This window comes from Peromyscus eremicus, chromosome 15 (assembly GCF_949786415.1).
Source record: "Peromyscus eremicus chromosome 15, PerEre_H2_v1, whole genome shotgun sequence".
In the NCBI taxonomy this organism is placed as follows: domain Eukaryota; kingdom Metazoa; phylum Chordata; class Mammalia; order Rodentia; family Cricetidae; genus Peromyscus; species Peromyscus eremicus.
This window is the reverse complement of record NC_081431.1, coordinates 10312313-10326807: the sequence shown is the minus strand read 5'-3', so window position 1 is coordinate 10326807 and position 14495 is coordinate 10312313. Positions and strand designations below refer to the sequence as shown.

General features: G+C 44.8%; 2 protein-coding genes across 3 annotated transcripts in view; one reads left to right on the top strand and one right to left on the bottom strand.

The window, feature by feature from the left end:
- The window catches only part of Rab3gap2 (RAB3 GTPase activating non-catalytic protein subunit 2), an 85506-nt gene extending 74822 nt beyond the window's left edge, over positions 1–10684 (top strand). For both annotated transcript variants that reach the window (XM_059280964.1, XM_059280963.1), the window contains exons 30-35: positions 938–1012; positions 1592–1810; positions 5861–5950; positions 6670–6885; positions 7770–7928; positions 8108–10684. In XM_059280964.1, coding sequence (XP_059136947.1) covers positions 938–1012; positions 1592–1810; positions 5861–5950; positions 6670–6885; positions 7770–7928; positions 8108–8257 — 909 coding nt within the window. In that variant the 3' untranslated portion in view covers positions 8258–10684. The remainder of the gene's footprint in view (positions 1–937; positions 1013–1591; positions 1811–5860; positions 5951–6669; positions 6886–7769; positions 7929–8107) is intronic.
- Positions 10685–10906: 222 nt separating this feature from the next.
- Iars2 (isoleucyl-tRNA synthetase 2, mitochondrial) overlaps positions 10907–14495 on the bottom strand; it is a 40610-nt gene continuing 37021 nt past the window's right edge. The window contains exons 21-23 of the mRNA XM_059280965.1: positions 13969–14159; positions 12330–12474; positions 10907–11489 (exon numbers count right to left, since the gene is read on the bottom strand). Of these exons, the coding sequence (XP_059136948.1) occupies positions 11347–11489; positions 12330–12474; positions 13969–14159 (479 nt within the window). The 3' untranslated portion in view covers positions 10907–11346. The remainder of the gene's footprint in view (positions 11490–12329; positions 12475–13968; positions 14160–14495) is intronic.

Below are 14495 nucleotides of genomic sequence, written 5' to 3'. Positions count from 1 at the left end.
TATCTCTGCCTGGGTCTACTCTGCACTAGCCTCTCACAGTAGAGATAGCTGACCTCACTTGCAGGCAGACTACCCTGACTGAATAACCGCTGACCTCAGTTGGCATTCTGATCCACTGACACCAAGGCTGCTGATCGATTTCCCTCCAAACTTTGACGTGTTCTTAAATATCCCAAGAAGTGTTGAGACACATAAATCTATTAGACCTTATTCCCCCAAATCACCATAACTGAAGATTTCTGTTGTGTTCTACAGAGTGATTGTGTGACTATAGTTAAGTATGTATGTGTGCAAGTATGCACGCACACACTCTGAATTTTGTACTTTGAAGGTGTGAAGAATTGATTGTTGGCTTTAAAAAGATTACACAGAAATGCAGTAGCTCCTCGTATAGGCCTGTAGAAGGGGTCATTGGGAACTATTTATTGCCAAAAGTGTGAATCTGGTATTTGGTCATCGAATGGGGAATTCTAGTTTTGTTCAGATAATTCAGTTCAGTGCCTTCAAGATGCCATGAACCAGCACCCATGTTGTTTCCTTAGAACTTTCCTCGTTGAACCTCATGTGTGTGTCTTACCGTATTCCATGGTTAGTTGGCTAGCAAATGCTTTAGCAAGTTGAAGGATCTGCCTTCACTGTGCACAGAGAATACTACATGTTATGTCTCTCTTCTGCCCTTTGGTGCTGGAGATAGAATCCAGAGTCTCTCTGGATCCTCACTCCAGAACATTCAGATTGATCACTAGGCTCACACACTAAAGGCTAATATCAAATTGATGGATGCTACCAAACCCACTGGCAGAAACTTAAATATGTATACAATAATCAGATTGTATTCAGTGTAGAAAGTCAGGCAAGTGGACATGCTGAGGTCTCTTGTTTCTCTGGTAGTACAGAAGTTTTGATGCAGGCTCATCATGTTCCTTTTTGAGAACAGGATGTGGGGATGAGTGACACAGCAATGACGTCCTTCCTGGGGTCCTGCCTGGAGCTTCTTCAGACTTCACTGGAGGTAAAAGGTGTATGCTATTCGGGCGCAGTCGGGCATGCCTGGAATCCCCTCTTGGGAGGCTGGGATAGAAGGACTGAGACTGAAGGCCAGCCAGGGCCATGAAGTGAGACTATATACACACACGTAGCACCTTTTCCCTCCACACCCTCATTTGAGTGTCTCTGTGGATAGTAAATATTCTGAAAATCATTGAGTGACATTATTATGATGGGCTTAGCTAACATATTCATTTGTAGGTTTTTTGTTTTTTGTTTTTTTTTTTTTTGGTTTTTCGAGACAGGGTTTCTCTGTGTAGCTTTGCGCCTTTCCTGGGACTCACTTGGTAGCCCAGGCTGGCCTCGAACTCACAGAGATCCGCCTGGCTCTGCCTCCCGAGTGCTGGGATTAAAGGCGTGCGCCACCACCGCCCGGCCATTTGTAGGTTTTGGCTTTAGCCTAAAAAGTGATATATATCCCCCCCTGAATTATAATTTGTGAGAAATTATATATTTTCTCGGTTTGCAGTTTGGGATGTTGAAGTTTTCAGTCTTTATTCTCCAGCTCTTGACACAGCCTTCCTTCCATTCTCAACTTCCACAGGCTGACATCAGCAGGGATGAAATGCAGGTGCCGGTCCTGGACACTGAGGATGCCTGGCTGTCCGTGGAAGGCCCCATATCTATAGTGGAACTGGCGCTCGAGCAGAAGCCTATCCACTACCCGCTGGTGGAGCATCACTCCATCCTGTGCTCCATCCTGTATGCAGCCATGCGCTTCTCTCTGAAGAGTGTGAAGCCACTCGCCCTTTTTGATAGCAAGGTGAGTCCCCAAAGGGCTTCAGAGCGGCTGTGGAGTTGTCAGCTGACAGCTACCTGAGGTTCTTACTGAATGGTATGTGTGCAGGTTCTTTAGTGGTTTATGGGGGATGATCCACTGAGGAGTTCCAGGTCCTCACCCCTACCTAGCTCCATTCTTCTAGTTTATTCATGATGTCCTTTGATGTCCTATGGGGTTTTGCCCTCTGCTCTTGGTCCTTCTCATCCTGCATATTCTCTCTAAATACATCCAGACCTACTCATACAGTCTGATGAATGTGCTTCAGTTGAATGTCCTAAGGAGTTTGAGATACTTTGTATCTGGAGACCCTCACCCCATCCTTCCCTGACTTCAGTTTGCTTTCCCTTGAGTTCCCCGGCTTGAGTTATTAACAGTAATGCCACCCTTTGTGTATTAGCACACACTAGAAACCTGGAGGTGAGACCTTTGTGTACTGGCACACACTAGAAACCTGGAGGTGAGACCTTTGTGTACTGGCACACACTAGAAACCTGGAGGTGAGACCTTTGTGTACTGGCACACACTAAAAACCTGGAGGTGAGACCTTTGTGTACTGGCACACACTAGAAACCTGGAGGTGAAACCTTTGTGTACTGGCACACACTAGAAACCTGGAGGTGAAACCTTTGTGTACTGGCACACACTAGAACCTGGAGGTGAGCCCTGCCTCAGCCCAGTCTACTCACTTGTTCTTACTGAAAGCTGAAGTTAGGCGTGGTGGCCTGTGCCTGTAATCCAGCACTCAGGAAGTGAAGTTGGAAGTTTGTGTGTTCATGACCAGCATGGGCGACATAGTCAATTCCAGGCCATCCTGAGCTAACGAGACCATCTCAAGAACCAAGGCAACCTCCTGGACACTGCTGTTCAGTGCTGCTTTCCTAGCTCGTTCCTCGTCCCCACCCTCCTGACTAGTAAGCAGGCCTTCCTAACTGTCCTGCCTCCGTCACTCTCGAGGCCCAACACTGGGGGAGGTGGCTTCCTGAGCAGTTGGTTCCTGCCTCACATTTTGTAGCTCCTCGCAAAACCAATGTGGTGGTCTTCGGAAAGACTGCATCGTTAGGCTGGTTAGTAAGTCCCGAGATAGAGGATTCCAACAGGAAGTAAGAACTTCAGCTTTACCGCTCAGATTTGACTGCATTGGAGAATGTGGCTTCAGGGCATGAGAAAAGTAGAGAGTCACTTCTCAGCCTTTTGGCTAAAGTGTAACATCAGCTTTTTCTCAAGACAGGCTTCCCCTCAGGTACCTGTCCCTGTAGGAGCAGAGAAGGTGTCTCCCTGGAGAAACACCACCTCTCTCAAGAGGACATACAGGGCATGGAGTATTCGTGGAGGATTCAGCTCCTTCGCTCACACTCACAGCCCTCAGGGTCATGATCTGTTCTTATTACTCTAGGGAAGTTGCGCCACAGTTCCCACAGCCATTCCTGCGTCAGCCATCCCTCGGTCACATGTCCATCACTTTCTTCACAGGCAACTAGTTTGTGTGGCCGGTGTCTAGTTACTTTTTTAGGTTTTAAGATAATCACTTAAGGGCTAGAGAGATGGCTCAGAGGTTAAGAGCACTGGCTGTTCTTCCAGAGGTCCTGAGTTCAATTCCCAGCAACCACATGGTGGCTCACAACCGTCTACAATGAGATCTGGTGCCCTCTTCTGGCCTGCAGACAGAACACTCATTGTATACATAATAAATAATAAATTTAAAAAAAAAAAAGAAAGATAACCCCTTAAGCACCCTCTTCAAAGAGCTTGTCTGTGTCCCCTAACTTGTCCCATCTCTTTGCTGTTCCCATGTCTGTGTACCTTGCCTGTCTCAAAGCAAGAGCTCAGCTGGATGCATTTGTAATCACGATGTTCAAGGAAAGACGCATGTCCACAGTGTGCAGATCCGTTGTGTGAGAAGGGTCCGGTCAGGGACCAGGGCGGGTGTGGACTAGGAGATAGTTAGTTCTGAGTGCTCACAAGAATCCCCCCATAGGACTGACTGCAGAGCTGAATGAAGCAGGCTGAAGGACTGACAGCAAACCTGTTCTCAAGCTTGGGACTCTCATGGAAAGCTTATTCAGAATGTCTTAGCCATGTGAAGTTTGACACTGTATAAGCAGGAGTAGTACATATTTAAGAGAGAGATTTGGGGCTGGGCTTCAGCTTAGTGGTAGAGCTCTTGCCTGGTATGCCTGGTGCCCTGGGTTCTATCCCACCTAAGCAGAGTGAAATAGAGAAATTTTTAATCAACAACATTGAATATTTAGATTACAGTTGTTTAGGGCAGGGTCCAGCACAGTGCTAGAGACTGGATCTAGCCTGCAGAGGACACAAAGGAAAAACAAAGACTGCTGCTACCCCAGCAGTTAACTTCTGACAGAAAAAAAATGTTGGGGGAGTCTGACGGCAAATTTTTCTCAATGAAACAACATTATATGTAATAAATATTGGTTTTGAATTAGTGTATCTTTTACTTGAAATTGTAAAAGATACTTAAGAAATACTAGGTTTGGCATGGTGGTGCATGCCTTTACTCCCAGCACTCTGAAGGTAGACGCTGCCTGAGGATCTTTGCTAGCCAGGACTACCTGGGCAAACACTGACCTATGTCTGAAGTGAGTGCGTAAATAGTTTTAACCTCTTGGCACTCTGTGTAACTTAGAACCATAGATATTCACTATGCAGACACTTCTTAGAGACTTTCTGGGATGGCTTGTTCACAGGTGGAGTGGGTGGTGAATGGCTGACCTGGTGCTCTCAGCTCTGCACTCCATTTCCTGCGGAGGGAAATCTGACCCTATTGTCTGATTGGTTTTTGTGTTGGGGTTGGAGGCCAGAGGAGGATGTGTAGCTTTTCACCTTACTGCCTGAGATAGGGAGTCTCACAGCCAAAAGCTCCATATTTACTCTAGGGCTGGCTGGCCAGTAAGCTCACTGATCAATGTACCACCCACCTCCGCTCTCCAGTGTGGGGTTGCCGCACACTCAGCCATTCAGCTTTTTATGTAAGTGCTGAGGGCTTAAATTCAAGTATTCATGCTTGGTCAGCAAGTGTTCCTATCCACTGAGCCATCTACCCAGCCTGCCCTGTGTGACTCCTTAACCACGTCTGTTCTCTGAAACAAGTAATAAGTGTCTTTAAGGACTCAGATACATGCTGATTGTTCAGTTACCTGCTGCTGCTTAACCAAAGTTATCCCAGAGACTGGGTGGTTGCCAACAACCAACACTTGATACTCTAGAGCTTAGCCTGGCACATGCTAGCAGTTGCTCTGTCACTGAACTAGAACCACAGACCTTGGTAGTTCGCAGTGTCAGTTACGTACCCTTGAACTCAACCCCCCTAGCTCCCCAGGGATTACAGGCATGTGCCACCACACCTGGTTTATTTCCTCAGACCTTATGAAGAAATAAACAGGTCAGGAATCTGACTTCCTTACCTAGATGCCTTTGGCATAAAGGTTCTTGTGGGACTGTGGTGGGGTTGCTTCGTGGAGGCCTCAGCTACATTGGGAAGTATGATCTACTCCATGTAGCTGTGTCTATAGGGTGGCTCACTTGGCCACTGGGCCCTCTCAGGGGGAGTGAACAAGAGCACCCAAGGCAGAAGCCACAGTTCTCTGGAGCCCAGTCTGGAGCATGACTTGCTGTCACCTGTCTAATGATCATATTTGCTGCCCGTCAGCAGCCCACAGTCCAGGGGAGGAGGAATTGCTTGGGCTTGATACTAGCAATGGTTACCAAGTTAGATAATGAACAGAATGCTAAGATATTTCCGTTTAAGGGGAAAATAAAAACCAACCATGAATTACTCATAGTAAAGTGATTGGTTTTAAAAATCTTTCCTTTATGCTCCCTTTATAATCCATACTCATCAGGATTTTTTGTTCTTGTTTTTCTATCTTTCTCTTTAGGGAAGGGGAAAATAAAAACCAACCGTGAATTACTCATAGTAAAGTGATGGGTTTTAAAAAATCTTTCCCTTATGCTCCCTTAATAATCCATACTCATCAGGGGTTTTTGTTCTTGTTTTTCTATCTTTCTCTTTAGGGAAAGAATGCATTTTTCAAAGACTTAACTTCAATTCAATTATTACCAAGTGGGGAAATGGATCCAAATTTTATTTCTATAAGACAACAGGTAAGCTAGCAACTGGATTTTGTTCTTGTTTCTTAGGAGGAAATAACAAAGCAGAAATATACCTGACTTTTTAAAAGCTGACTACTTCAAGTTATTCAAGTATATATTCCTTTATTGGTATCAAAACAACTTTAAAGCAGCGGGATAGTCCAGCACGTAAAGGCCCTTAGTGATCTTAGCTGGACCTCCAGGACCCTCATGGCAGAGAGAACTGACTCCTCCACATTGATGCTGTGGCATGTGCACACACATGTGCATGCGTATGCAGGCACATATACAAATTTTAAAAATTAAAAGGCCAGGTGGTGGTGGTGGTGGTGGCGGCACATGCCTTTAATCCCAGCACTTGGGAGGGAGGCAGGCTGAATTCAAGGTCAACCTGGTCTACAGAGTGAGTTCCAGGACTGTCAAGGACACACAGAAAAACCCGGTCTCAAAAAACCAAATAAATAAATAAAAATTAAAAATAATTGTAATGGAGTCTCTCTGGTTGACACAAAGTTGACTTGAGGCACTTTAATTATTTTATTGTCGTGTGTATGGGGATGGCCTTATGTATTCCATAGCACTATGGGGAGAACACCTTTGTGTAGTCCGTTCTCCCACTTTCCCATGAACTCTTGGGATTGAACTCGGGCTACCAGCTTCTACAGCAAGCACTGGGTTACTCTTCAATGAAAAGTACTGACAAGGCAGTGCTGTGCCTTCCTGTCTTCAAGTTCTTACTGAAAGTTGTCAGTGCAGCTGTCCAGGCTCAGCATTCTGTCACCAAGGACAAAGATCCCGCCGAAGAGGCAGTGACCACTCATTGGAAAGACAACTGGCCAGTTCTGGCTGTGGATTTAGCTCATCACCTTCAAGTGAGTGAAGATGTCATTCGAAGGCATTATGTAGGAGAGCTGTACAACTATGGAGCTGACCTCTTAGGAGAGGAGGTAAGAATGACCCTCCTATAAACAGCTAAACTGGTGCATAAAGTGATAGAGCTCCTGCCAGAGAAGCACAGCTCTAGCTATAAAACAGACAGCTGGAGGAAGCAGTAAACAAATATTAAGGGTCGGATATAGTGGTGCATGCATTTGGGATGTGGATGCAGAAGGATAAGAATTTTAAGGTCATCCTCATCTACGTAGGCCACCTTGGGCTGCATGAGACCCAGTCTCAGAAAAAACAACAAAAGAGTAGAAAGCCGGAGCCAGAGTTGTTCTTGGTGCCAGGTTCATACAGGGGTAGAACAGTAAAACGTAGAGGGCCCCTTGTGGAACTGGAGGAGCAGGAAAGCATGGACAGTTCTGTACCAAGAGACGAAAGTGAGCAGAGCCATAGGATAAATAGGAGCTTCAGTGGGTGGAAGAAAGTGATAGCTGAACTGACCTCTCAAGGAGAGGGAACAGTACCTCAGACGGAAGAACCAAGAGTACAGAGGTCCTTAGATGGGGACCAGCTTGGCAAGGTGCAAGGCTCCTCAGCCATGAGTAAGGGGTGGGTAGGCATCCACTCACCAGCAAGGAGTGATTGAGAGGAAGTTGGCTGCCCTCCAAGCCTGAAGTTACTGTAGTATACTCAGTAGTCACTGGAGGATGACGAGAACTACAACCATCCCTTGAAAATGAGGTATACTGTCATACTGAATTGTAAACTTAGGTAACCAAACTAGCTGATGAGCAAAGATTTGGGTTTAAATTCTAGGTTGGATTTCAGTCTTCCTTTGTGGATACTGTGGTCATGTTGAGAGCTGAAGTAGACTCTCCTCACTGGCAGCCTTCAAGGAACAGGCTGAATAACTCTTGCTGTATTATTTCTCCATGTTCATCCTCAGGCCATTCTGCAAGTTCATGACAAAGAAGTGCTGGCATCTCAGCTGCTCGTGTTGACAGGGCAAAGGCTGGCTCATGCACTTTTCCACACCCAGACAAAAGAAGGCATGGAGCTGCTGGCCAGCCTCCCACCCACACTCTGCACCTGGCTGAAGGCAATGGTGAGTGCAGGCGGCATAAGCAGGTCCATGGGTGACCTTTCCTCATGAGTTCACAGCAAGAAATTTGTTTCATTCCAAAGAAATGTTTTGATTGGGAGAACTTCCATAATCACGCTGAAGGCAGTAACAATCACCGTTTGAGTGCGTGAAACTAAAGGGCTTTTGTGTCCCATTCACAGAACCCCCAGGATCTTCAAAACACTGATGTGCCGATTGCAACAACAGCTAAACTGGTGCATAAAGTGATAGAGCTCCTGCCAGAGAAGCACGGCCAGTACAGCCTGGCTCTGCACCTCATCGAAGCTGTGGAAGCCATGGCTACGCTATGACAGTGTCTAAGACCCTGTGACCACACGAATCACTGCATGGCATTCTACACAGCAAGATCTGGAACTTTCTGGAGGGTTTTTTTTTTTCTTTTTTGTATAATAAATAAATATATTACTTTTAAAAAGTGCAATCCTGGCTAAATTCCACTTCAGTCTCAACTGAAGATAAAATACATTAACTGTGCTATAATTAATACAGATGCTTTACTGTTATTTTTTCATTCAAATAAGCAGTTTATTGTTAAACTTTGGTATTGTAACTGGTTATAATTTGCAGATTTCATTCTTACTGTAGTATTCTAGTTCCTATCCAAATGTCTGCAGTGGGGATTAAGTGTGTTCATGTAGCTTCCATCATCAGCACGCTAGAGATACAGCCCACATCCCTTTAGAACATGCAGAGATGTCCTTAGGCTTGGCCCTGCACCAGGATGCCACCTGGCAGGGAGCTCTGGGTGCTGCTGCTGCCATCAGAGGAGACATGGCTTTGAGATCACCACAAGGGACCTGGAGAAGGACCCCGAGCCTGCTGTACTTGCCAGAATTGGGAATCAGAGATGTGAACAATGCAGGAGAATCAATGATAATGTAAACTAAGATTTATTCTTTATTTTGTCAAGTTCCAAAATTGTATCCACATCAGGTAATTGTAAAAAATGTATTATCTTGTAAGACTTATGTAAAAAAAGAACAAAGCAAAGATTCTAAAATATTTAAAGTCCAACTTTATTTTTCTTCCAAGTGTTCCAAAATGTCTGTTTCTGGGACTTGGTCATGTTGCCTGTCCTAGGAGCAGGACAGAGAACACACTTTGTGCTGTGACAGCCTTAGCAAACCTACCTCATAGCTGGGTGGAGAGGATAAACTGCGACCAGTTCTGTAGCCTGTAGTGCCTAGAGCAGACCAAGTGCTAACCAAAGTGGGAGGCAAACCCACCTCCCCCGTCTGGCAACAGCGCTTTGGCTCTGCAGATGGGCAAGTACTAACTGCGGTTTAACTATCTCTGGAATGTAGCCATACAGTGCAATTATTGGTGTCTGCCATGACCACGGTTCACAGTGATCATTCTAATAGTGGGAAGAAGCCAACTCCACCATTGTGAAGGTTGAGAACATTCTTCAGGGACACCCAGTAGAAGTCTGAACCTGAGCACACACAAATGTGAAGTCTTTTCCCTTAAAAAGTTAGATCTAAGTAAGATTGTGCCTGGCTAAAACTAATGCTGTTAACTGTCAGATTTCACACCTTCAAAGAGAAATGCTTCAGGTGTCACTCGGGTGGCTGAGGAGCAGCTGGCCACAGGCTGCAGTCTCTTTAAGCACAGCTTGACAGAAACCCCACCCTTTAAGTGGTCCTAGGAGGTCCGTTCTCCTGTGCCCTGCAGTGCTCTGGAAGAGGAGCGGGCACTACTAACGATGACGGCCTTTTTACTCTAATTCCATTACTTGTTTTGGGAGGGGGATGGCTTGTATTTTTTGAGAATAAAACTGGCTAAATTTACTCTCATAAGTCACTTAAGAGAACCAGAACACAAATTGTTAAGGCTCTAAGTTAGATCTGTCATCCAAATAGTAATATACATAGAATTTAAAAACGAAATCCTGAGTTTGTTTAACAAAAGCAGTAAAATATTCTACTACTTTACTAAGGGCTTTTAAAATAAATCTGATAAAGAAAAATTAACATTTATGTATCCATTCTCTAACAACAAAGTGCCACAAATAAAGGAATTCGGTTCTACTATGGGGCTGGTATCCCTGCACCAAGGGCATGGCACATGCCCTTAGCCAGTAGTGTTTCCCTAGACGCCCCATCTCTTCTTATAATTCCATATTTTTATCTTGTTAATGGAAGTGTCAGATAACCCTAACTTCTCTATCCAGGTTGTGGTAGATGTAGAAGAGGAGGGCTGGGATAAACATAGACACAGAAGTACACAGCACCAGGCTTCCCAGGCTTCCCACTTTGGCAGAGACAGAAAAGAGCTGTACCTTGTTAGAAAAGTCCATCTAAGGTCAGTGTGAAGCCTGCTGCATTTACATAGCTTTTTAAAATATGATTACTTGTGATTTAAAATCATGGAGAACTAAACTTAGTAACAGTAAGCTTACACTGATTACAGCATTCACTTAGAAGTTGTTGTGGTCCACTTCATGAAGAAACAAGTATTCTTACAGTACACTATAGCAACAGTAAAAGCTCTCTCACCTCGCAGGGATGGGTTTGCTAGGCAGCTAGATTCTGCTTAGTAGATTAGCCATCCTTGAAAGATCAATCCAGTTTTGGATTCCTTACAAGATGCTCTATTATTTATCTACTGTCAATGTATTGTAAGTAGTGAATTCTGTATATACCGTTATTTTCCGTGTCTGTTCATTATTGTGAACTTATGTGTATTAGTGAAATAAATTTTCAGCTTTCATGTTATTTCCTTGGCATTCATACATGGAAGACAAAGAGATTTCTTCCTCTTGAATAATAGTTTGGGGTTGTTCTTTGCAGTACGTTCCAAAATCCTGCTGCCTTAGAAACTTGATGTTTGCTAGTGGACAGAATGCACTGGCTCCCTTCACCTTGTGTGGGCACGCGACTCCACCACTCTCCTGCAAAGTTACACGCTCTTCATTATCCACAACTTCTACACCATCATCAGTTGGAAGTTTCCCAGAATGCCTTTATTTTCAGACATCACAGAACTTAAATACTGAGTCAAAAAGTTTCAATAAAATATGAAACATTCTGTTTGGCCACATTGAAAGTAACCATATTCAGTGCCTGACTCTGAAGAAGTCCATCATGAGTGTATGTGCAGACATGTGTTTCTGCATATGTGTATTTCTGTGTGTGTGTGTGTATATGTGTGTGTGATATATATACATATACATGTGTATATGTATGTATACATATAAATCTTTCTGTAGTTACAGGAAATACTTTCAATATTCTGATTTTTACTCCTATCTTTCTCTTTTACCATTACTCTTCCCATCCTTACCTAAATCTTGGATTTCTTTCTAGGGTTCTAATAATTCACCCCCAGACTGCATTGATGAGCGTTTCTTGCTCAGAGAGCTGTTAACATCAGAATGCTATTTTGCACCAACAACCTCTGCACACCGAGGACAAAGAGTATCGGCAGTCTCAGTAGTGTGCTTCCAACATCGAGGGCACTTTTCTCTGGCAGTTGGTACGACAATGACTTTATAGGAAGACTCCTCACGAATGTCGCCACCTTGAAAAGAATACATAGAACACCTCCAGTCATTAAGCTTGCACTGCCGTCCCTCGGTCCAGTGGGCACTCCCAGGCTTTCCTCCCCCTCACCTTTCCAACATGGCCCACGTTTGCCCTGTAACAAACTGTCAATGAAACAGGATCAAACAACTTGACTACTGAAGAGCAGATGACTCAGACCAACTGCTTCTCATCCAGGTCGGAGCTCTGCAATGCTCAGTTAGAGCTGGCCCTGTCATTCTTGATCCAGGTACACAGCTGACTTGGAATTTCTTTTTTTTTCTATTAGGACAGTCTCCATGTAGCCTTGCCCTCACCGAGTGAGGCCTCCTCAGTGCTGAGACTAAAGGTGTGTGCTACCACACCCAGCTCTTAACCCAGGATTTTAAAATGCCAAGGTAAAGAGACAGCGGCAATGCCACTAACAACTTGAGTGACACAAAAGGAGCCACACTTTCCACCACTGCAGCTAATGAGGATGAACCAAGGGGACAAAGTCCTGTGATAGAAACCCCAGGAAATCTTACCGAACCCCTGTAAGAATGGCTAGATAATATTTTAATTTTGGATAGTCATCAAAGGAAATTTTAGAATCTGCCTAGGAAAGGTGGGTGGGTCTGGGTAGCATTAGGCACTACATATGAGGTCAGAACACAAGAAGGAAAAAGACTCACGGTGACAGTTACTCAGTGGGTGAGAAGGGACTCTCCCTGCCTCAGCTTCAGTTCCTAGAGCCCTGAGAGCTGGCTCAGCCAGCTCGCCGCTGTGTATAGGTCACAGGCTGTCCCATGGCAAGCTGGGGTTGCCCTCAGCTCTTCAGTCCACACGCACTGCTCACCCTCTAGATTGATGAGGAATGTCCCTGTGAGCTCAATGCTATCTGCAGTCCTCTCCCGTGGCTCCTGAGGCAGCAGTGTTGTCCGGGAGGCCATCATGAGCTCATTCAGCTGAGACGTGCTAGAGGTCTCCTCAGCCTGGAGCATCTGGAAGGCATGGGAAAGTTACTCTTCAGTTAAAACTGGACCATCAATTTTCATTTTTTACTTTGAAAACTATGGTTCCCCTCAAACCCCGACCTATATGGTATTTATTTCACTTATTTTGCAATGAGTAAGAGGTTAAGTTACCCTTATCTGTCAAGCCAAAACTCTGCCAACTTTTTAAGAGCCTCTTTCCCCATCACACTCCCTCTATTAGCAGAGGGGTTAAGATACTGTAAATAAGACCTGCTTGCATACAGCGCACTGGCAGCAACCTGATACTCCACCTTTCCATGGTGTACAGTGACTAGGCTATCTGATAAGCACTTTTGAGATTTTTCCTTTGTAATTTTGATCTTCAAGAGGAGTTTGTGAATTAATATAAATATTCCTTTAAAAAATGAAAGACCACGAGACTCGGATTAACTTGCTGTCCATGAGCATACATGTGTGCAGGGGTGGGGAGGTGCAGTGGCTGTCAGGCTGACGGCAAACCAGACCTAGGCTGCGCAGCATACAGTGGCCAGCGGCTAGTCTTACCATTGCCAGCAATGTCAATACTCCAGTGACTCCACGTCTCAAATCCTTCAATGTTTACATTGAGTTTACCAACCAAAATAAGATGGTTCCTTTTTAAAGACTTAAGGTATGTTTTGTGCAGGAGTGTTTGCTGTGTGAATGTATATGTACTACATGCAGAAGAGGGGGTTGGATCCCCTGAATCTGTAGTGACAGGTAGTTGTGGGCCACTAGATGGGTGCTGGGAACTGAACCCAGGTCCCCCACGGAATTAGCAAGTGCTCCTGACTGCTGAGCCCCCTCCTCAGCCCCCAACTGACAGTAATAGAACTTTTAAAAAAGCATTTGAACTAGACACAAGGCTCAACACTTAACATCCTGCTACTTGGCCAATCAGTCCCTAAGAGGCCCACGAAGAAAACTCTGATGGGACTTGTGGAATTTAAAACATGAGGAAAGTTTGGAGAAATATGTTGCTTTGCTCTCTCTGGTTCTTATGAAATTAAAGAGAACTTATTTTTGGTTGTTTTTGGTTTGTTTGTTTGTTTGTTTTTTAAGACAGGATTTCTCTGTGTAGCCCTGGCTGTCCTGGAACTAGCTCTGTAGCCCAGGCTGGCCTCAAACTTACAGAGATCTACCTACCTCTGCCTCCCGAGTGCTGGGATTAAAGGCGAGCACCACCTCTGCCCATTGAGAACTCACTCACTTTTGGAATATGATCCAGATGGACAAAATGTTTAAAAACCCAGGCCTTCAGTGTAAAACTCCTGGTTTTTATGTAATCTGACCTTACTGCCGAGGATATGTAGCACTGACCTAAATAGCCCCCTGCACGTGTCACGAGTTCAGAGCAGGGGACAGTGACAGGTTCAGTGTTGCAAGACTGAAATCCTAGTTTCTACATTGATACAAGGTCTTAAACATTTGAGAATAGAAAGCGATTCCAGATCCAACGCCCCCACCATTACGCATACCTACCTCCATGATCTCGAAGAGGAGCCCCGGCTCAATCACAATGGTAACCTCGTACTCGGCAGCATTTTTGCCAGGGATGCTGCCAAGAAAGGAATCTCGCATGGCACACGCACTCTCCACTGCCTCCTCTAGTCCTGGTTTCTTCCAGATAGAGCTTGTATCAATCCAGCCAGTTCGAAAAACACTCTTGGGTTCTTTAAAAAAAGAAAGTGAACCGAGTTATACATGGTCTAGACAGCATATAAGCTTTAACCAACAGCGACTCACCACTCACGAGAGACAAGGGTTGTTACACAGGATGTGAAGTTCAGTGAACAAGTGTGCTGTTCACAGGGTCCATGAGTGAAAGGTGGGTCACATATAAACACATCAGCATAAGAGTGTCAAAAACGAAGCCGAAGTATGAACAGTTGTTCCTCCTGCTATGAGCTTAGGGGTGACCCACCCAACACCCCCATAAGTTCTAGTTTTCTATGGAAATAAAATCAGGAGAGAAAAAAACTAACAGGAAAGTATTCACTAAAAAGCAT